The sequence below is a fragment of the Carlito syrichta genome, unplaced genomic scaffold, assembly GCF_000164805.1.
Source record: "Carlito syrichta isolate Samal-C Ts95f unplaced genomic scaffold, Tarsius_syrichta-2.0.1 Scaffold133743, whole genome shotgun sequence".
In the NCBI taxonomy this organism is placed as follows: Eukaryota; Metazoa; Chordata; class Mammalia; order Primates; family Tarsiidae; genus Carlito; species Carlito syrichta.
In genome coordinates this window covers 203,754-218,583 of record NW_007077839.1, presented here as the reverse complement: position 1 = coordinate 218,583, position 14,830 = coordinate 203,754, and the positions used below count along the sequence as shown (strand labels likewise).

The 14,830-nt window shown below is 43.3% G+C and overlaps 1 protein-coding gene across 1 annotated transcript in view; it reads left to right on the top strand.

Annotated features, from left to right (window-relative positions):
* The window catches only part of AP3B1 (adaptor related protein complex 3 beta 1 subunit), a 245,200-nt gene extending 241,957 nt beyond the window's left edge, over positions 1-3,243 (top strand). The window contains exon 26 of the mRNA XM_008049368.2: positions 2,523-3,243. Coding sequence (XP_008047559.1) covers positions 2,523-2,676 — 154 coding nt within the window. The 3' untranslated portion in view covers positions 2,677-3,243. The remainder of the gene's footprint in view (positions 1-2,522) is intronic.
* The last annotated feature ends 11,587 nt before the right edge of the window (positions 3,244-14,830 follow it).

Genomic DNA, 14,830 nt, shown 5'->3' with positions numbered 1-14,830 from the left:
CACCCAGTTAATAAAGGCAGTCGCTTTTACACCCGCTAACAGATTTTGTGCTAGGATAATTTGCTTGGTGTGTTTCCACTGCCATGCAAGCAAATGCTTTCTTTCTTTCATACCCCTATTATTTATAGTACTAAGGGTTTTATAGGAATAGGATTTCAGAAACATGTACAAGATAGTAATTTTAATTTCTGTCAACATATTGAGATCAAAATTGACGTTTGTCTCTGCCAATTTTGTATTATAGCATTGACTCTAAGTTTTTTAATAGAAAAAATGTGCCTTGGGGCTGTGCAACCCTGAAATTCAAACAACAGAGCTTTTGTGTCCCTATTCAGACATAATCTCCTTTATGGTCCCAAGGTACAAGTGTTAAGTAAATAAAGGAACTAATAAGACTATTGTTTACATAATTATAACCCTGTCAGAAATAGGGACCTCTGTTGAAATATTTGTTGAATGAATTACAGAATGATGACCAAATCTACGGGAAAAGTTGCATAAATGAGTGGGAAAACAGAGCCACCTCATATCCTTTGGTGACATGGTTTAACAGAAATACAGATATAGCATTCTCCTATGAACCAGAAGAACCTTTAGACAAAACAAATGCATAAACCTATAAGGAGTGACAGAAAAAAGAGATTGTTTGGGGGCTGGTGATCTTTGTGCTCTCTCAGAATGAGCTGAGGTTCCCAGTTCTTACTCTCTTGTGTGTACATCTGAAAAGCAAATGGATATGTGGGTTATGAGATTTATAGACCTTTTTAAAAACACTGGCATGATTTCTGGTCTTAAACTGATTACTTACAGTTGCTTCCCTCAGTAGGAAAACTCTGATTCCTTGCAAGTTTTTGGCATGTTTGTAGCGAGCACACAAGTAAATGATTAAGGAAGTTTCGAACATGTTTTGTCACAGCCCATATTAACTTCAAAGTGTTAATAGGATTTTCAGTTTGGTAAAATTAGCATATTTCTTTTGCTTTTAATGCATTATTCTAATTACTGTTGGAAACCCGATTTTCATGTTTTTTTTTGAAGGCAACAAATGGCCTGTTTGGTTTAAAAAAAAAAATAAATCAAATGTGTTATGAGATCTTGATGTCATTTTTTTAAAAACTCAAAAAAGAAATTACTTTTCATTTAAAGAGAATCTGCTTCCTGCTTAAGTGGCTAATATTTTAATTAAGTCGGGAGTGAAGTTTTCTGAGTGTCTCCTGATAAACTCCCTCTTTTATGTTGATGGTAATTAAACAAATCCCTGAGGACGCTGTGGGCTCTGTGCAGGGCCCATGCTAATTGTCAGACATGAGACACTGACCAGTTGGTTTGCTCTTGAATAGTCCGCAGCGTGCTGTCATCGCGGCAGTTTTATTTTTATGTATTGTGAGCTGTTGTCAGGGCTAACTGGGTGCCATTGTGGCTGAAGATGTCGCGCAAATTGAGGCAGATGGCTCAGATTCAGACACGTGTCATACAGAAAGGGGCAAGGGGATTGGCCCTGCAAAGTGGGGTCACAGCAGGTCACAGACCTGCTCTATACTTGTTAGTGTTTTCAAAAGCTCATGTGCAGCAACTTTGTTTTTCTCCAGTCATCCCTGCAGTCAAAGCCCCTCCTTGCAAAAATGTGTGGAACACGTTGCATGTGGAGAATGGACGCTGGGAGGGTCCCGTCCTCTTCTCTCAGGCCCCTGGGGCTCAACTGTGCGTGCAGGACGAATTGGCAGGATTGACAGAAGCTCATTGTGCCTCTAACGGCTTTCAGGCCATTGCAGTGCCTAAAAGGCTAGTTTTGCTTTTAATTCCATGTAATTAGTAGGTTCTTCATGTCTTGGAATTTAGTAATAGAGCACTAGATGTCCAGTTTCCTCTATTCTAAAGTAAAAAGAGGGAACTAATATTCTAAGCATGTTCTTAAAAGGAGAAGTGTGAGATTACACTCAGCTGTCACATGATTTTGTTCCATGTCATCATTAGCATTAGAGAGTAAATATTTTTACATGAGTGAATTCACTGAAACTTAGTAAGAATTTTGTAATGTACGTATTAATAAAACTAACTTCTTGCATAATCATTTTCAGATATAAGGAATTAAAATTTCAATCTCTTTGAGAAAGTTACCTTTTCTTAACATGTTTTAAAAATAAAAATATAGTGGCCTATTTTACATGGCCCTTTGCATGGTGAACAGTTAAATGTCAAATGAATGAATGAGTCTCAAATGTATTGTACTGAAGAATTATTCATGCCCATCTATTGTTCAAACTAATAAATAAAATAGCCTTTCCTTTCTTGTTCTGTTTTAAAGATTCACTAAAATTGCCTGCTTGTGGTAAGCATGGTCTGGGCTGTTGATTGATTTTTTTTTTTTTTCCTCAGAAGAATGCTTGACTTTGGATTTTTGGCAGCAGGAAGCCTGCAGTAAATTATTTCATTTGAGAAAAAAGAGTTATTTTAAACCTATTTGAATGTAGTCTGTCCCTGTATCCCCTTCTCATGATAAAAGGTCTCTCTTTTTCTTCCAGGTTTGCAGCTAAAACTGTGCACAGTGGGTCACTGCTGCTAGTCACAGTAGAACTGAAGGAAGGCTCTACAGCCCAGCTTATCATAAACACTGAGAAAACTGTGATTGGTTCTGTTCTACTGCGGGAACTGAAGCCTGTCCTGTCCCAGGGGTAACCTGCTTACATCTGGACTTCAGAATCTGGCACACAACAAAAGTGCCTGGCATCCACGACTGCTGCCTTTCATTTATAATAATAGCCCTTCCATCTGCCAGTGGGGAAGAATACACTCTTGACATTCTTGTCTCCTGCTTTAGAATGCTAGTGTGTATCTATCATGTATGCAATACTTTTCCCTTTCCCTTTGCTAACCAAAGAACATATATTTTACTGTCGGTTATCTCAACTCTTGGATCCATGTGGCATTTTCTCTGTCCTGCTTCTTTTGGCCTCCTTGTCTTCCTGCTCTTTTTTGACAATGATGGATGTGAATTGGATATTTAAAGTTCATTGGATATCATCTTCCCTTCAGCAGTAAGCAAAAATTAGCAAAGAAATAGTCTAAATGGCCTCTCAGCTTGGTATGTGAAAATGCGATAGCATACTTTTCAGAAATAAACATAAAAACATCATCTCTACAAAATGTTTGTTCTTTGAATTTCCTGGTATTGTAATCAGTTCTTGACAACTGTCATCATGAATTTGTCTTCAAATAATAAGATAAATAAACTAGCATACGAATAGCATTTGTCTTTGCATTTTTAATAAGAAAGTATAATCCTAAAGTTCATATGCTGAGGTTTCCTTTTACTAAAGTAAATATTTTGAGTGTTATGCAGGGAAGCAATGGGATGAAGTTAGAGAAAGAAAAGCCATCTTCAAACCAGGTAAATGTTTTAATTGTGTTACAGAAAGTAGTTAATTAACTCCAAGGAAGTAAAATCGGTGTGTTTAATAATAAAACACAAATCTTCATTTTGCAAAGTAAAACATCTCTTTCTGTACAGTTATGATTCATTAGTAGAGATCTGATTCCCAGGTCTATTATATTACACTTGCTGAATAAATTATTTGCATATTATTTTTCCTTTGCAAATTTTTATGCCCAACTTTGATGGAAACTAACTCATAAACATACTTGTATAAATTTAAAAAACGAGTTCTATGATCAACTAAAATATCTTATTTGCTAACTCAGGCAAGTTAGTGTTTTTATTAAGATCATTCTATAATCAGAAAACTTTTCTAATACTTTTATAGCTTTAAAACCAATTGAAATTGTATTTCCTTTCTGATACAAGACAGTTGGCTTTAAGATAGTATAGGCTAGTCAGTCCCCTTTGCATACAGCCACATAAATAATGAATTTTAAAAAGTAAAAAGGAAGGGAACACTGATTGATATAGGACCATATACAAAGAATAAAAAGTAAAGAATAAAACATATGTTGGAACATATGTTTTGAGAAGAACTAAACAGACTGGAAAGAGTATTTAAGTTGTAAATCTTGTGAGATGGTAAGAGTAAACCAAGTTGTTGAATCTTTTTGCTCCTGAAGTATAGCCGTCTGGGGGAAGAGGAGAACTAGTACCGAAGTGACATGCTCTATGTTCTCTGCAGCCATAGTACTGTGGCCATCATGGCATCCAGAAGCTCCTCTGTAATCCGTTGGCATCTCTGTGGTTAGCCCTATTTCTCAGGGCTTTGTAACTTTGGATTTTAAGTCAATAACTTTTTGAAATGTTTTACAGAAATTAACAGTCTAAGTATTTGTTTTCAGAAAAAAATAATTTGTGCTAATTGTCATCAGGCAGAGGGAAAAGTACATGTGATTTAGGAAGGATTTTATATTTCTTAAATTAGGGCATTTATCTTTAAAATTACATCATGCATTTGTATTTTTTTCTTTTTTTTTGAGTTGGAGTCTCACCCTGTCGCACAGACTGGAGTGCAGTGGCACGCTCCCGGCCACCGCAACCTTGACCTGCTGGGCTCCAGCAATCCTTCCGCCTCAGCCTTCCAAGTAGCTGGAACTACAGGCGCACGCTACCACACCCGGCTAGTTTTTGATTTATTCTAGAGATGAGGTCTTGCCAAGTTGCCCAGGCAGGTCTCGAACCCACAGGTTCAGGCAATCCACTCACCTCAGCTTCCCAAGGCACGGGGCATTTGTATTTTTTAAAAACCAAGGAAATTTCAGTAGGAATTCACTTTGGAATCAGTAATTTTTAGCTATTAACTTTTAGATTTAAAATCTATATTAAATTAACGCAATGTGATATGAACCAATGAATAGTGTGTATCAATTGTAGTGTGATCTGCCAGTGGAAACCATTTTGACATCCATAGCTTAATATCGTTAAAATATTTTACACATTTTGAGACCCGCGTGGGCAGCGAGACCTCATCTCTACAATAAATCAAAAAATCGGCCGGGCGTGGTAGCACATGCCTGTAATTCCGGCTACTCGGAAGGCTGAGGCTGAAGGATCGCGGGAGCCCAGCAGGTCGAGGCTGCGGTGGCTGGGAGCGGCCACTGCACTCCAGTCTGGGCGACAGAGTGAGACTCCAACTCAAAAAAAAAAAAAAAATTTTTACACATAAAGCAGAAAACCGGCCAAGTCCCAAGTTTTAGGTTTGGATTTTTCTTTCTTTTTCTTTTGTGGTACAGTGATTGAGAGTTCCTTGCCTCATATTTCCTTTAACTTGATCATAATCCATTATTATCTTTAAATTGTTCCATTGAGTCGAGTTAGTCAATGTTGAATTCTTAATTCTAGCTATATTTTTTCATTTTAATGTTCACTTAATGGGACATTTTATGTACACCAACCTTGAAGAATGGCTCTCATAGTATGTTTCAGACTGTGCCTCATTTTTGATATCACAATACATTTGCTTTATTTATTATAAGTTTTTCATTCTGAAGACTGTAACAATGCACTAATCAAATTAAAGTACTGTATACTTGCCCTTCCCAGTAACTGTTTGCAAACATGAATAACTTTATAATAGCTTACAAAAAGTTTACTCTTACAATCTGTTTCTATTGGGAATTTCGATGTTATATCAGAGAAAGAAGATAAGAATCCAGAATGATAAATAATAGGGATTATAAAAAAGAAAAGTTGGACAAATAAAGGAAAACCACCGGGCTCGGTGGCTCAGCCTGTAATCCTGCACCTTTGGGAGGCTGAGGTGAGTGGATGGCCTGAGCCTGAGGGTTCGAGACCCGCCTGGGCAGCGAGACCTCATCTCTACAATAAATCAAAAACTCAGCCGGGTGTGGTAGCGCGCGCCTGTAGTTCCAGCTACTCGGAAGGCTGAGGCGGAAGGATCGCCGGAGCCCAGCAGGCGAAGCTGTGGTGGCTGGGAGTGGCCACTGCGCTCCAGTCTGAGTGACCAAGTGAGACTCCAACTCAAAAAAATAAAAAAAAATAAAAAAGGGAAACCTAAGATCTTTCCCCATAGGCCAGGTACAATGGCTCAAGCCTATAATCTCAGCACTTTGGGAGACTGAGGCGAGAGGACGGCCTGAGCCCAGGGGTTTGAGGACCAGCCTGGGCAACTTGGTGAGACCCTGTCTCTACAATGAGTAAAAAAATTAGCCAGGCATGGTAGTGTGTGCCTGTAGTTCCAGTTACTTGGATGGTTGCGGTGACTGTGAGCGTGTCACTGCACTCCAACCAGTGAGTGACAGTGAGACTCCAACTCAAAAAAAAAAAAAAAAAAGAAAAAGATCTTTCACCTTCTTTGTTCCCTCTGTAATCTCTCTGACCTTATAGGGAACTTTGTTTAAAGGGAGAAAAAAATCCTCTTCTCACATAATGAGACGGGGAAAGAGGCCTATTTTATAACGCAAAGTTAACAGCCTTACCGTTGCCTTTCTGTTGAAAGATAATCCACTGTGAATGTGAAGAACTGCAGTAAGCTTCACCAGGGCTGTGGTGAAATTTAAGTTATGCGTTATACACACCAAGAAACCTGAAATCTAATGACAGTCAACAAAGAAATGGCAATGTGGCCTTTCCTAAGTCAGTGAGCCCCAAATGTTTGCTTACAGACAAGTACAGGCTTTACCTCCTCGCTCCCACATCCTGTGGGTCCCAAGCCATTCCGCTTTAGGAGAGCAGCCCCACGGATTCCTGACCAGACTCCTTGGAGACTTCCTCACACAGGTGACCAGACTAGACTGCTCTTCCATCAACTGGAGTTCCGTTAATTGAAAGTCACTTTGACTATACTTGTCTTTTTAAGTCTTCTTCCTTTTCGACTTCCATCTTGACCAGTTGCCTCAGGGAAATTTTTCATGATCATTCTCATTCTCTTCCTGAGATTTTGTGGAAACAACAAAAAAACCCCAAGGGTATCAGGTTTATGATAGTGTTAGTTAACAGTTTTAGGTGAATGAGAAAATACACCCTTGGCTGAACCAGAAGATTCTTTTCTCCTCTCTTTCTGTATGTGAATGCCCACCAAATAGCATTGAATACAACTAAAGGAATCCCTTACTCTCTATTTTGGTAACATTGCTTTAATTTTCTTCCATTTAAAAAAAAAATTTTTTTTTTTCCTTTTTTTCTTTTTGAGTTGGAGCCTCACTCCGTCACCCAGGCTGGAGAGTAGTGGCATGCTCACAGCCACTCCGGCATCGACTGGCTGGGCTTTGGCAGTCCTTCCACCTCAGCCCTCCAAGTAACCGGAACTACAGGTATGTGCTGCCATGCCCGGCTAGTTTTTGATTTATTGTAAAGATGAGGTCCTGCCAAGTTGCCTGGGTGGGTCTCGAACCCGTGGGCTCAGGCAATCCACTCACCTCGGCCTCCCAAAGTGCTAGGATTACAGGCTGAGCCACCGAGCCCAGCCTTCTTCCACTTTTAAACTGTGTGATGGATTAAGCAGAATCTATGACCTGACCTGGGAAGCTAACCATCACGTGAAATCGTTTTCTGAGGAAAAATATTTTAGACTCGCCATGATCACTTGACCCACAAACTTGAAGCAAAACTGTTTGTTTGAAAGCTGAGATGGCTTGTGAGAAACGTGAGGCAATGGCACGATTAATTGTCAAGTAACACCAGAAGCAGCCATTGGGTTTAGGGGAGAAAGTGATCTGTGGGCGAGAGAGGCCTGAGAAGCTTCGGCTGAGGCAGTGAAGCTCTGCGTCTTACAAGTGGGATGGCGTTTAGGAGGGAAAAGGAGTTTCTAAGGTGAGAAATAAGGGTGAATGTGTGGTTCTCAGCCGAGGCTTCCTCTTTAAAATGTTTTAAAAATACCTTTGTACTAGAGCCACATTGGCCACACACCAGAAAGTGGCGTGACTCCTCCTGCAGTCTCACAGTATCTGTCTCCTGAAGCTATGGCCCTCACTGCCACCTCTGGCCTGTGGTAGTTTGGAGGAGAAATGATGGATGGGGGTACGCTGCGCTTGTAAACAGTGTAGAGCAGGAAGAAGGGGCTGGCGACCACTGAGCCAGAGGCCAGGAAAAACAGGCCTTGTTGGTTTAACTCTTCTGTTTGCAAGCCAGTTTTAGATATTTCCTGGGGGATTTTAGCTACTTCCCGTGCTGTTGTAGGTTCTAAAAATGAGTATTTTCAAACTTAGCGTCAAGACAGCTAAAGCATATTAAATTCCGTTATTATCTACCTACGAGTGAGTTACATGATTATGAGTTGGGGTGACACTAAGATTTCTAATCTTCTCAACCCTCATGTTTGTCTTTCTCTGGAGCCAACTTTACATACGTAGTCACGTGTATGTATGATTCCTAGCTAATTAAGGAAATATGGATGCTGAAGGCTCTGAACCCTCAGAATTCACACAACTTCTGGAACCTGTCTGTAATGGCAATCTAAGACATTGGTTTCTCGTCTACAAGCTTGAGGGCCAGAGACCCAAGATCCAAGTATAAACCTAGGAGATCTTTTTCCTGAAATCTAGAGATGTTTAGAAAATGAAACTAGTAGATAATTCTGCTTGTAGGCTGCGTTGTGCCAGGCCTTGGAGACTGCAGTGGCGACACGGACACTACAGAACAAGGAAGCCTCATCTTTCCACCCTTCTCACACAACCCCCTGAGATGGGCATGGGGAGAGGTTGCCAAGGAGGAAGCAGGAGAGTGTAGCAGGGAAGGAGGTGCCCATCCAAGATTCTGATTTCCCCTGAAAGATCGTTTTCTCACCTCTATATGTATCATTCTTTTTTTAAAAAGCGATGTGATGAGTCTTGTTTTATGATAAATAAGGTCAACCATGGATAACTGCTAAGGCCATGCCCTAAAAGACGAAACGTGTTCAATCCAGGTTTGCAAAGTATTTGAGAAAGGTTTTATGAAGGTAGGCCTTTCAGCTTAAATTTAAATCTCATTTCTAATTAGCTCATTTTTCAATACCTATTCCATTTTGCCGGTAAACTGTGTGGAAAATTAAGGAGTGGCAACCAAGGGTGAGGTATGAACTCAAGCATGTTGGCAAGGGGAGGCTGATGTAGACGTTTGGGGGAAACCAAGTGTCCGCCCAACTTACAGTTTGACTTTTCAGCCTTAAAAAGCAAAGCCAGTGTGAAAGGGCCTCTCACTGGCATCACATGGAAACCCTCATCCCTCAAGGGCACCCCAGACTCCATCTCGCTCAGGCCTCATCAAAACCATAGGACCGAAATAAAAATGTGTTGCAAACAAAGTTATGGACAGCTCAGTGTTCTAATTGGAAGTAATTATGATTTCTGTGCTGTGGCGTAATTACCTAAAAAAATGTTATTTGGTGATTAAGATTCTGGAGTGAATTGTGTTCTTCGGGCCCTCGCACTGCTCCTCCATCAGGGACTTGGTTTCCGCGGCGTGCAGCTGCTGGAGCTGATTTACAGTGCTGCGGCTGTGGCTGGTCATAAATAAATCCTCTTATATAGTTGTTATGAACACCTGTTAGATCATCTGTCAGCAAAGCGCTGTTCACATTTATCATGGTGCAGGAGTTATTTTACCTCAATCCATTTCCCACCGCCTCAGCCGCCATCGCTGGATTGCTACCACCACACCATCATCGCTCGTTCCCACTCCGTGTTACAACTTGCAGATAAAAGATTTCACTACTTGGCCAAATTTCATAAATAAAGGAGCAGTTCAGTGCAGTAAAAGTTTATTTTTGTCATCATTTGTCACCCCATTATTCTATAAATCAAATGGAATAGCACAATTGCCAGCTCAGGCGCTGCTCAGCCTTAGGCATGGAAATGGTCCGTTTCTTCCTTTTAGATGAGATGACATGTCTTTCAGACTTAACTGGCTTATGGTTTTGTTTCACCCATTTTATTTTATTACCCCTTCAGAAAAATCCTTGGGGAGCAGAAAGACTTAAGGAACGAAATGGAAACAGAAAACAGAGTCGAGCCTGCTGCTTAGCCGAGTGGTCCGTGTGTCCCTCACGTCTGGTCGTGAGAAGCTGACCACTGCCCCACTTGCACATGGCACCCTCTGCCAAGGATGCTCTCCATGCACTTCCAAGGGATGATGGTTTCTCTTCTGGCATGGCCATTACAATACAGAGCTACAGATAATGAAATACCTGATGGATATATCCCCTGAGAGCCTCTCAATTTGACAGGCTTTATGCAAAGAAAAAGACTAGCTGGTTTCTTTGCTAAAATGCATCTTAGTGGGTCCAAGGTGTGGAAAGAAATGGTCACCCCCAGAGAGTGTCTTACCCCAGGAAGGAGGCTTGTTGGCTATGGAGCTTTGGAGAAAGAGTCAAGATTTATTAGCAAGTTGCAAACTCTGTCTTGGGTGTAAGTCTGAGGAAGGCAATGTCCCTTGGTTAAAAGGAAGAGGACAGAAAAAGCTAAAGGGATGGGGTAATAGAAGAGGGTTTATAGTTGATATTATACTTCCGAGTTGGTTCTAATTCAAGTTACATTCTTCATAGTCATTATGTAGCTCATAAATTCAATAAAGTGTTTTACTGTTACTATAAAAATGACAGGAGGGGGGTTTTATGTTGTAAGTTTCGTTAGTTGCTCTTCCTGTTTTATGTCGAAGTTCTCAGGCCATTATGTCATTAAACTCCTTGGAGTCTGAAGGGCTCAAGCCCTCCATTCCTTCCCTTCTGCACACTTGGCCAGGGCAAATGTTAGCCCAGGCCTGGCCAGGTTGCCAGACACTCAGAGCCATGGTGCTGGGAGGCAGGGCTGTTTGGATCTATTATTTCATGAGAAGTAACTTTGTCCATGCAGATGTCCAGTGAGGAGTGGAAAGGTCTGGGGTGGGAGGGAAGCTCTAGACAGACTGCTCTGGATGCTCCAAACCTTCGCCCTAGAAAGAGTTTTTGCTCAGGAGGGGAGGGAGCCTTGCTGGATGGGTGTAAGCAGCCTGAGACTTTGTGGACCCAGGATCCTTACTCTGCAAAGAGTCTGGTCTTGGCACCAGACTCTTTGCTAACATGTTAACCTTCACATAGCTCTAAGTCCTTGATAAAGTTCTAAGCAAATGTAAAGTTGAGATCTTATGGATATTTTTGAAAGGCAGTACAACTCTCCTTTGGCTGTTTTCTTGGATCCTAGAGGAAGCAAAGGGCATTTCTGCTCCAGGAAACTTTGCTCTCTCCAGATGTTTGTTTTGAACAGAATGTCCACATGGAAACAGCAACTACTAATTCTCTGGCCAGAGTGCATCAAGGCCTTAATCTAAAGCCTCCCATCCATCCAGCTGTCTGGCATTTGCTATTATAGGGCACCAACAGAGAAATGAGGCTGTGGCTTTATCACTGCACCCTGGGTGACAACTTGATTTTCTGCTTTCACCGCAGGCAGCAGCAGCCCAACATGATGGGGCTGTTAATTTGTGCATTTCATGGTGTCTGTCAGGGGGGCTGGGAGAGGAGGGCTTCAGGGGAAGGGAATGGAGCATGTCCCAGCCGCGGAAGCACCTGTCTGCATTGACGGCACAGAGCACTTCTTATTAGCGTGCAGGTCTCTAAATGCAGCCCGGGGATGACAGCCTGGCATCCCAGCACCCACACACTGTGACAGGCGCCGGCAGCCGGTCCCATTGTTTGCCCTTGATGAGCATGTCATTAATGGAAATGGAAGAAAGTGAGGGCCACATCAGTATTCAAATAGCCTCTATTCTCTCTGCCATTCACCGGCTGGCTCAGCCTGCTGCAGATTTCCTTCGGCAAGCTCCTCTTGGACTTTTTTTTAAAAACAGATTTATTCCCATTGCAGACAAATCCTTTCCATGTTGTTCCTGGTCTCTTCCAGTCCTGCGTTTACCCACCTCTTTAGACTGGATTTAGCTAGATCAAGGGAGCTTTGGGTTCTTACGTATTGCAGAGGTCTCATGAGTAAGTGTGCGCTGTTTGCAGCCAAGAACTGCAAGTTGCTGTCCTGGAACCCATCTCCTTCCTGGCCCTCTGGAGTCCTTCATCTCTCTGGGGAGGTGCTGGCTGCTCAGGCCACCACTCTCGAATGTCTCATAAAGCTGGGAGCACTGGGTGTAGAGAATCTGACTTCTCACAGAATGGCTTGCATGGAAAATAAGACTTCCTCTCTCAAGTTTAGGAAATGAAAGAGAAGGTAAGGAAAGGGCCCGGCAGTGCACTTGGTTGGAAAGAACCGTGGGTGGCACGTGGTTACTTCAGCCAGGTGGAGAGTGACTGCATCCTAAATCCATGTTTCCATCCCTCAGCCCTTGTGTTGGTCTGTTTGCTTAATAATGTAATTAGTGCTCAGAGGGAGAATATCGATGCTGCTGCCAGCAGGCATGGCTCTTACGTGCATTTCAAACGTTCCTTTGCCCACTGGGCTTGGCTTGGCTTGGTGGCTCCAGTGCTGCACCTACCCGTGCTCACCCTCCCTATGACTCTGCGGAGACCCCTCTCCTGTGTAAGCCCACCCCACCTCCTCCACGGGCTACCTGGTCTCTCTCTGCAAGCTGCACATCTTACATGTTCAGATGAAACGTTCCTCGAGGAAGGCAGCTATGAAACACCACCTCCAGTTCCTTTCTGGCCTTTTAGCAAGGAAAGGTCAGAGGAACTGCTTGCTGTGCACTTCCCTAGCCATGTCCCTCATCTGGTATTAATCTGTCATGCCTTGGGCCCAACTCCCCAAGACACGGCCATCTTCTAATGCAGTCTTGCTGGAGGCTGAAAATAGTGCAAACTTCACTGCCTAGAAATGAAACTTTGGGCTGACAACCCAGCACTGCAGTGTCCCACCTCACTCAGCTGGAGGTGAAGAAAGTAATTCTTGCTAAGTTGTTTTCTCCTGGAAACAGAAGCTCTCGAGAGGAGCCCTTCTCATAGTCCCATGAGGCCCTGTCCTCCCGGAGGTGCCAGGCCATGGTGCAGCAGGAATGGGCTAGGTGAGCCGTGCCTGTCCACCCCTGTGTGTACTGGGGGATCTGAGAGCAGATTTGCTCAGGTGTTTATCTGACAACCTACAAATCCCCCAACCCTTCCCCAGTAGAAGCCCAGAGAGGTGATTATGGCTTAAAAAGCCATGTCGTAAATCGGGCTTTTTCTACTTACTTGCTTTGTAGCTGAGGGAATACGCAGAGGGCAGTTTAAAAGGAAAGGAAGACTGAGAAAAAAGAAGAATAAAGCTCAGTGCTTTAGCTTTCGTGTCAAAGTGATGGAAAATAATCTTCACATTTGATTAATTATTAAGGGATCTGTTTAATAAAATATAGAGAGCATTTTGTCTCCACACAATCGTTAGCATGACCCGGGACCCCCATTTTGGAGGTGAACAAAGAGCTATTGAGGTATCACAATAAATTTTGTCCCTAGGGTCTTTGCAGAAGTGGCCACAGGGCCATCCTGACAGATTTAAGGCAGAAACCCCCCAGCTGACACTGAAATGTGTCAACTCCAGTGGCTTCCCTTGCAGGTCCCAGTCACCAGCCTCACCCAGACACATGAATAAAGAAAATCATTGACCTAGAAAGAAACTGCTTTGGTAGGGAGCCTTTCCTCCGTTTTATTATTTTTAAAAAATTATTTCCCTAAAATGTAGGTTCCGGTGTTTATTATTCTTGGTAGCTTACTTATTTCAAAGGCAGAAAGACATCAACAAATCCTATTCCTCTTTTTAAAATAAATTGTTTTCCCCCAAAAACTCACAATATCTTTGCCCATGACTCTCTCTATTTTCTTTGAATTTAAATAGGAACGTCTAGGTCTTATGAAGAAATATCCAGTTTAAAGGAATTGGGTCTCTCCCACACACACACAGGGAAAAAAATTTAGTTTTATCTGTAAAACTCGTGTGAGTCTATTTTATTCATCCTCTTTGAAAATAAAGATAACCTCGTTTAATTGTCATTTGAATGTGCATATTAATGAAAAAGCAATTGAATAAACGTTTCTAAGTCCGAATTTGTTTGCAGTTGGGGTTGCCAGCTGTTCCCACTGTTTCTTGGGCTACCACGACCCCAGTCCGGCATGGAGACGCCCCTCCAGCACCCTCTCTGCGTCCACATGTGCAAGGCTCAGTGGGCGCCTCCTCTGGGGAGGCAGCAACGAGAGACCACCTCTCATTTAAAGGACAGGTGCTCCCCGGGCGAGGGCCCTGACACCGTGGCGTCGCGAGCCGCCCGCCCACCGCCGCGCAGACTGGAGTTCAGACTGTACCAGGCCCCTCGGCCTCCTCACCTCCACCGCTGCCTGCCCCTTCAGAAGACAGGGTCATCAAGCTCTCCGGGGGATTCCGTGCCATGGGTCCGCAAATTCGTTTCTTCTCCCAGCAGCGGCCCCGCTCAGAAACAGGACACCCAAGGTGTGGCGGGTGGGGATCAGCCCGAGCCTCAGGGCGTCGCCATCTGAGGACCGCGCACCTCGGACGCCCCGGGCAGCAGCAGGTAGTGTGGGCGGCTGCGTGGCTCCCAAGCCCCGTGCTGTCACCGGGGCCTTTGGCCCCAAACCAGCGTCTCATTCTTCACTCTCTTCTCTCTCCGGGTCCTCAGAAAGCAGGAGAAAACAAAGAAGATCCAGAAGCGGACAGGGAGGAGCGTGGAAACGTGTATTCATCTCGGCCCTTCATCTCATGCTTCTCAAGTTGTTTTATTTTTATTTTTATTTATTTATTTTATTTTATTTATTTATTTACTTATTTATTTATTTAGAGTCGGAGTCTCACTCTGTCGCCCAGACCGGAGTGCAGGGGCCACTCCCGGCCACCGCAGCCTCGACCTGCTGGGCTCCGGCGGTCCTTCCGCCTCCGCCTTCCGAGTAGCCGGAACTACAGGCACGCGCCACCACGCCCGGCTAGTTTTTGATTTATTGTAGGGATGAGGTCTCGCCAAGTTGCCCGGGCGGGTCTCGAACCTGCGGGC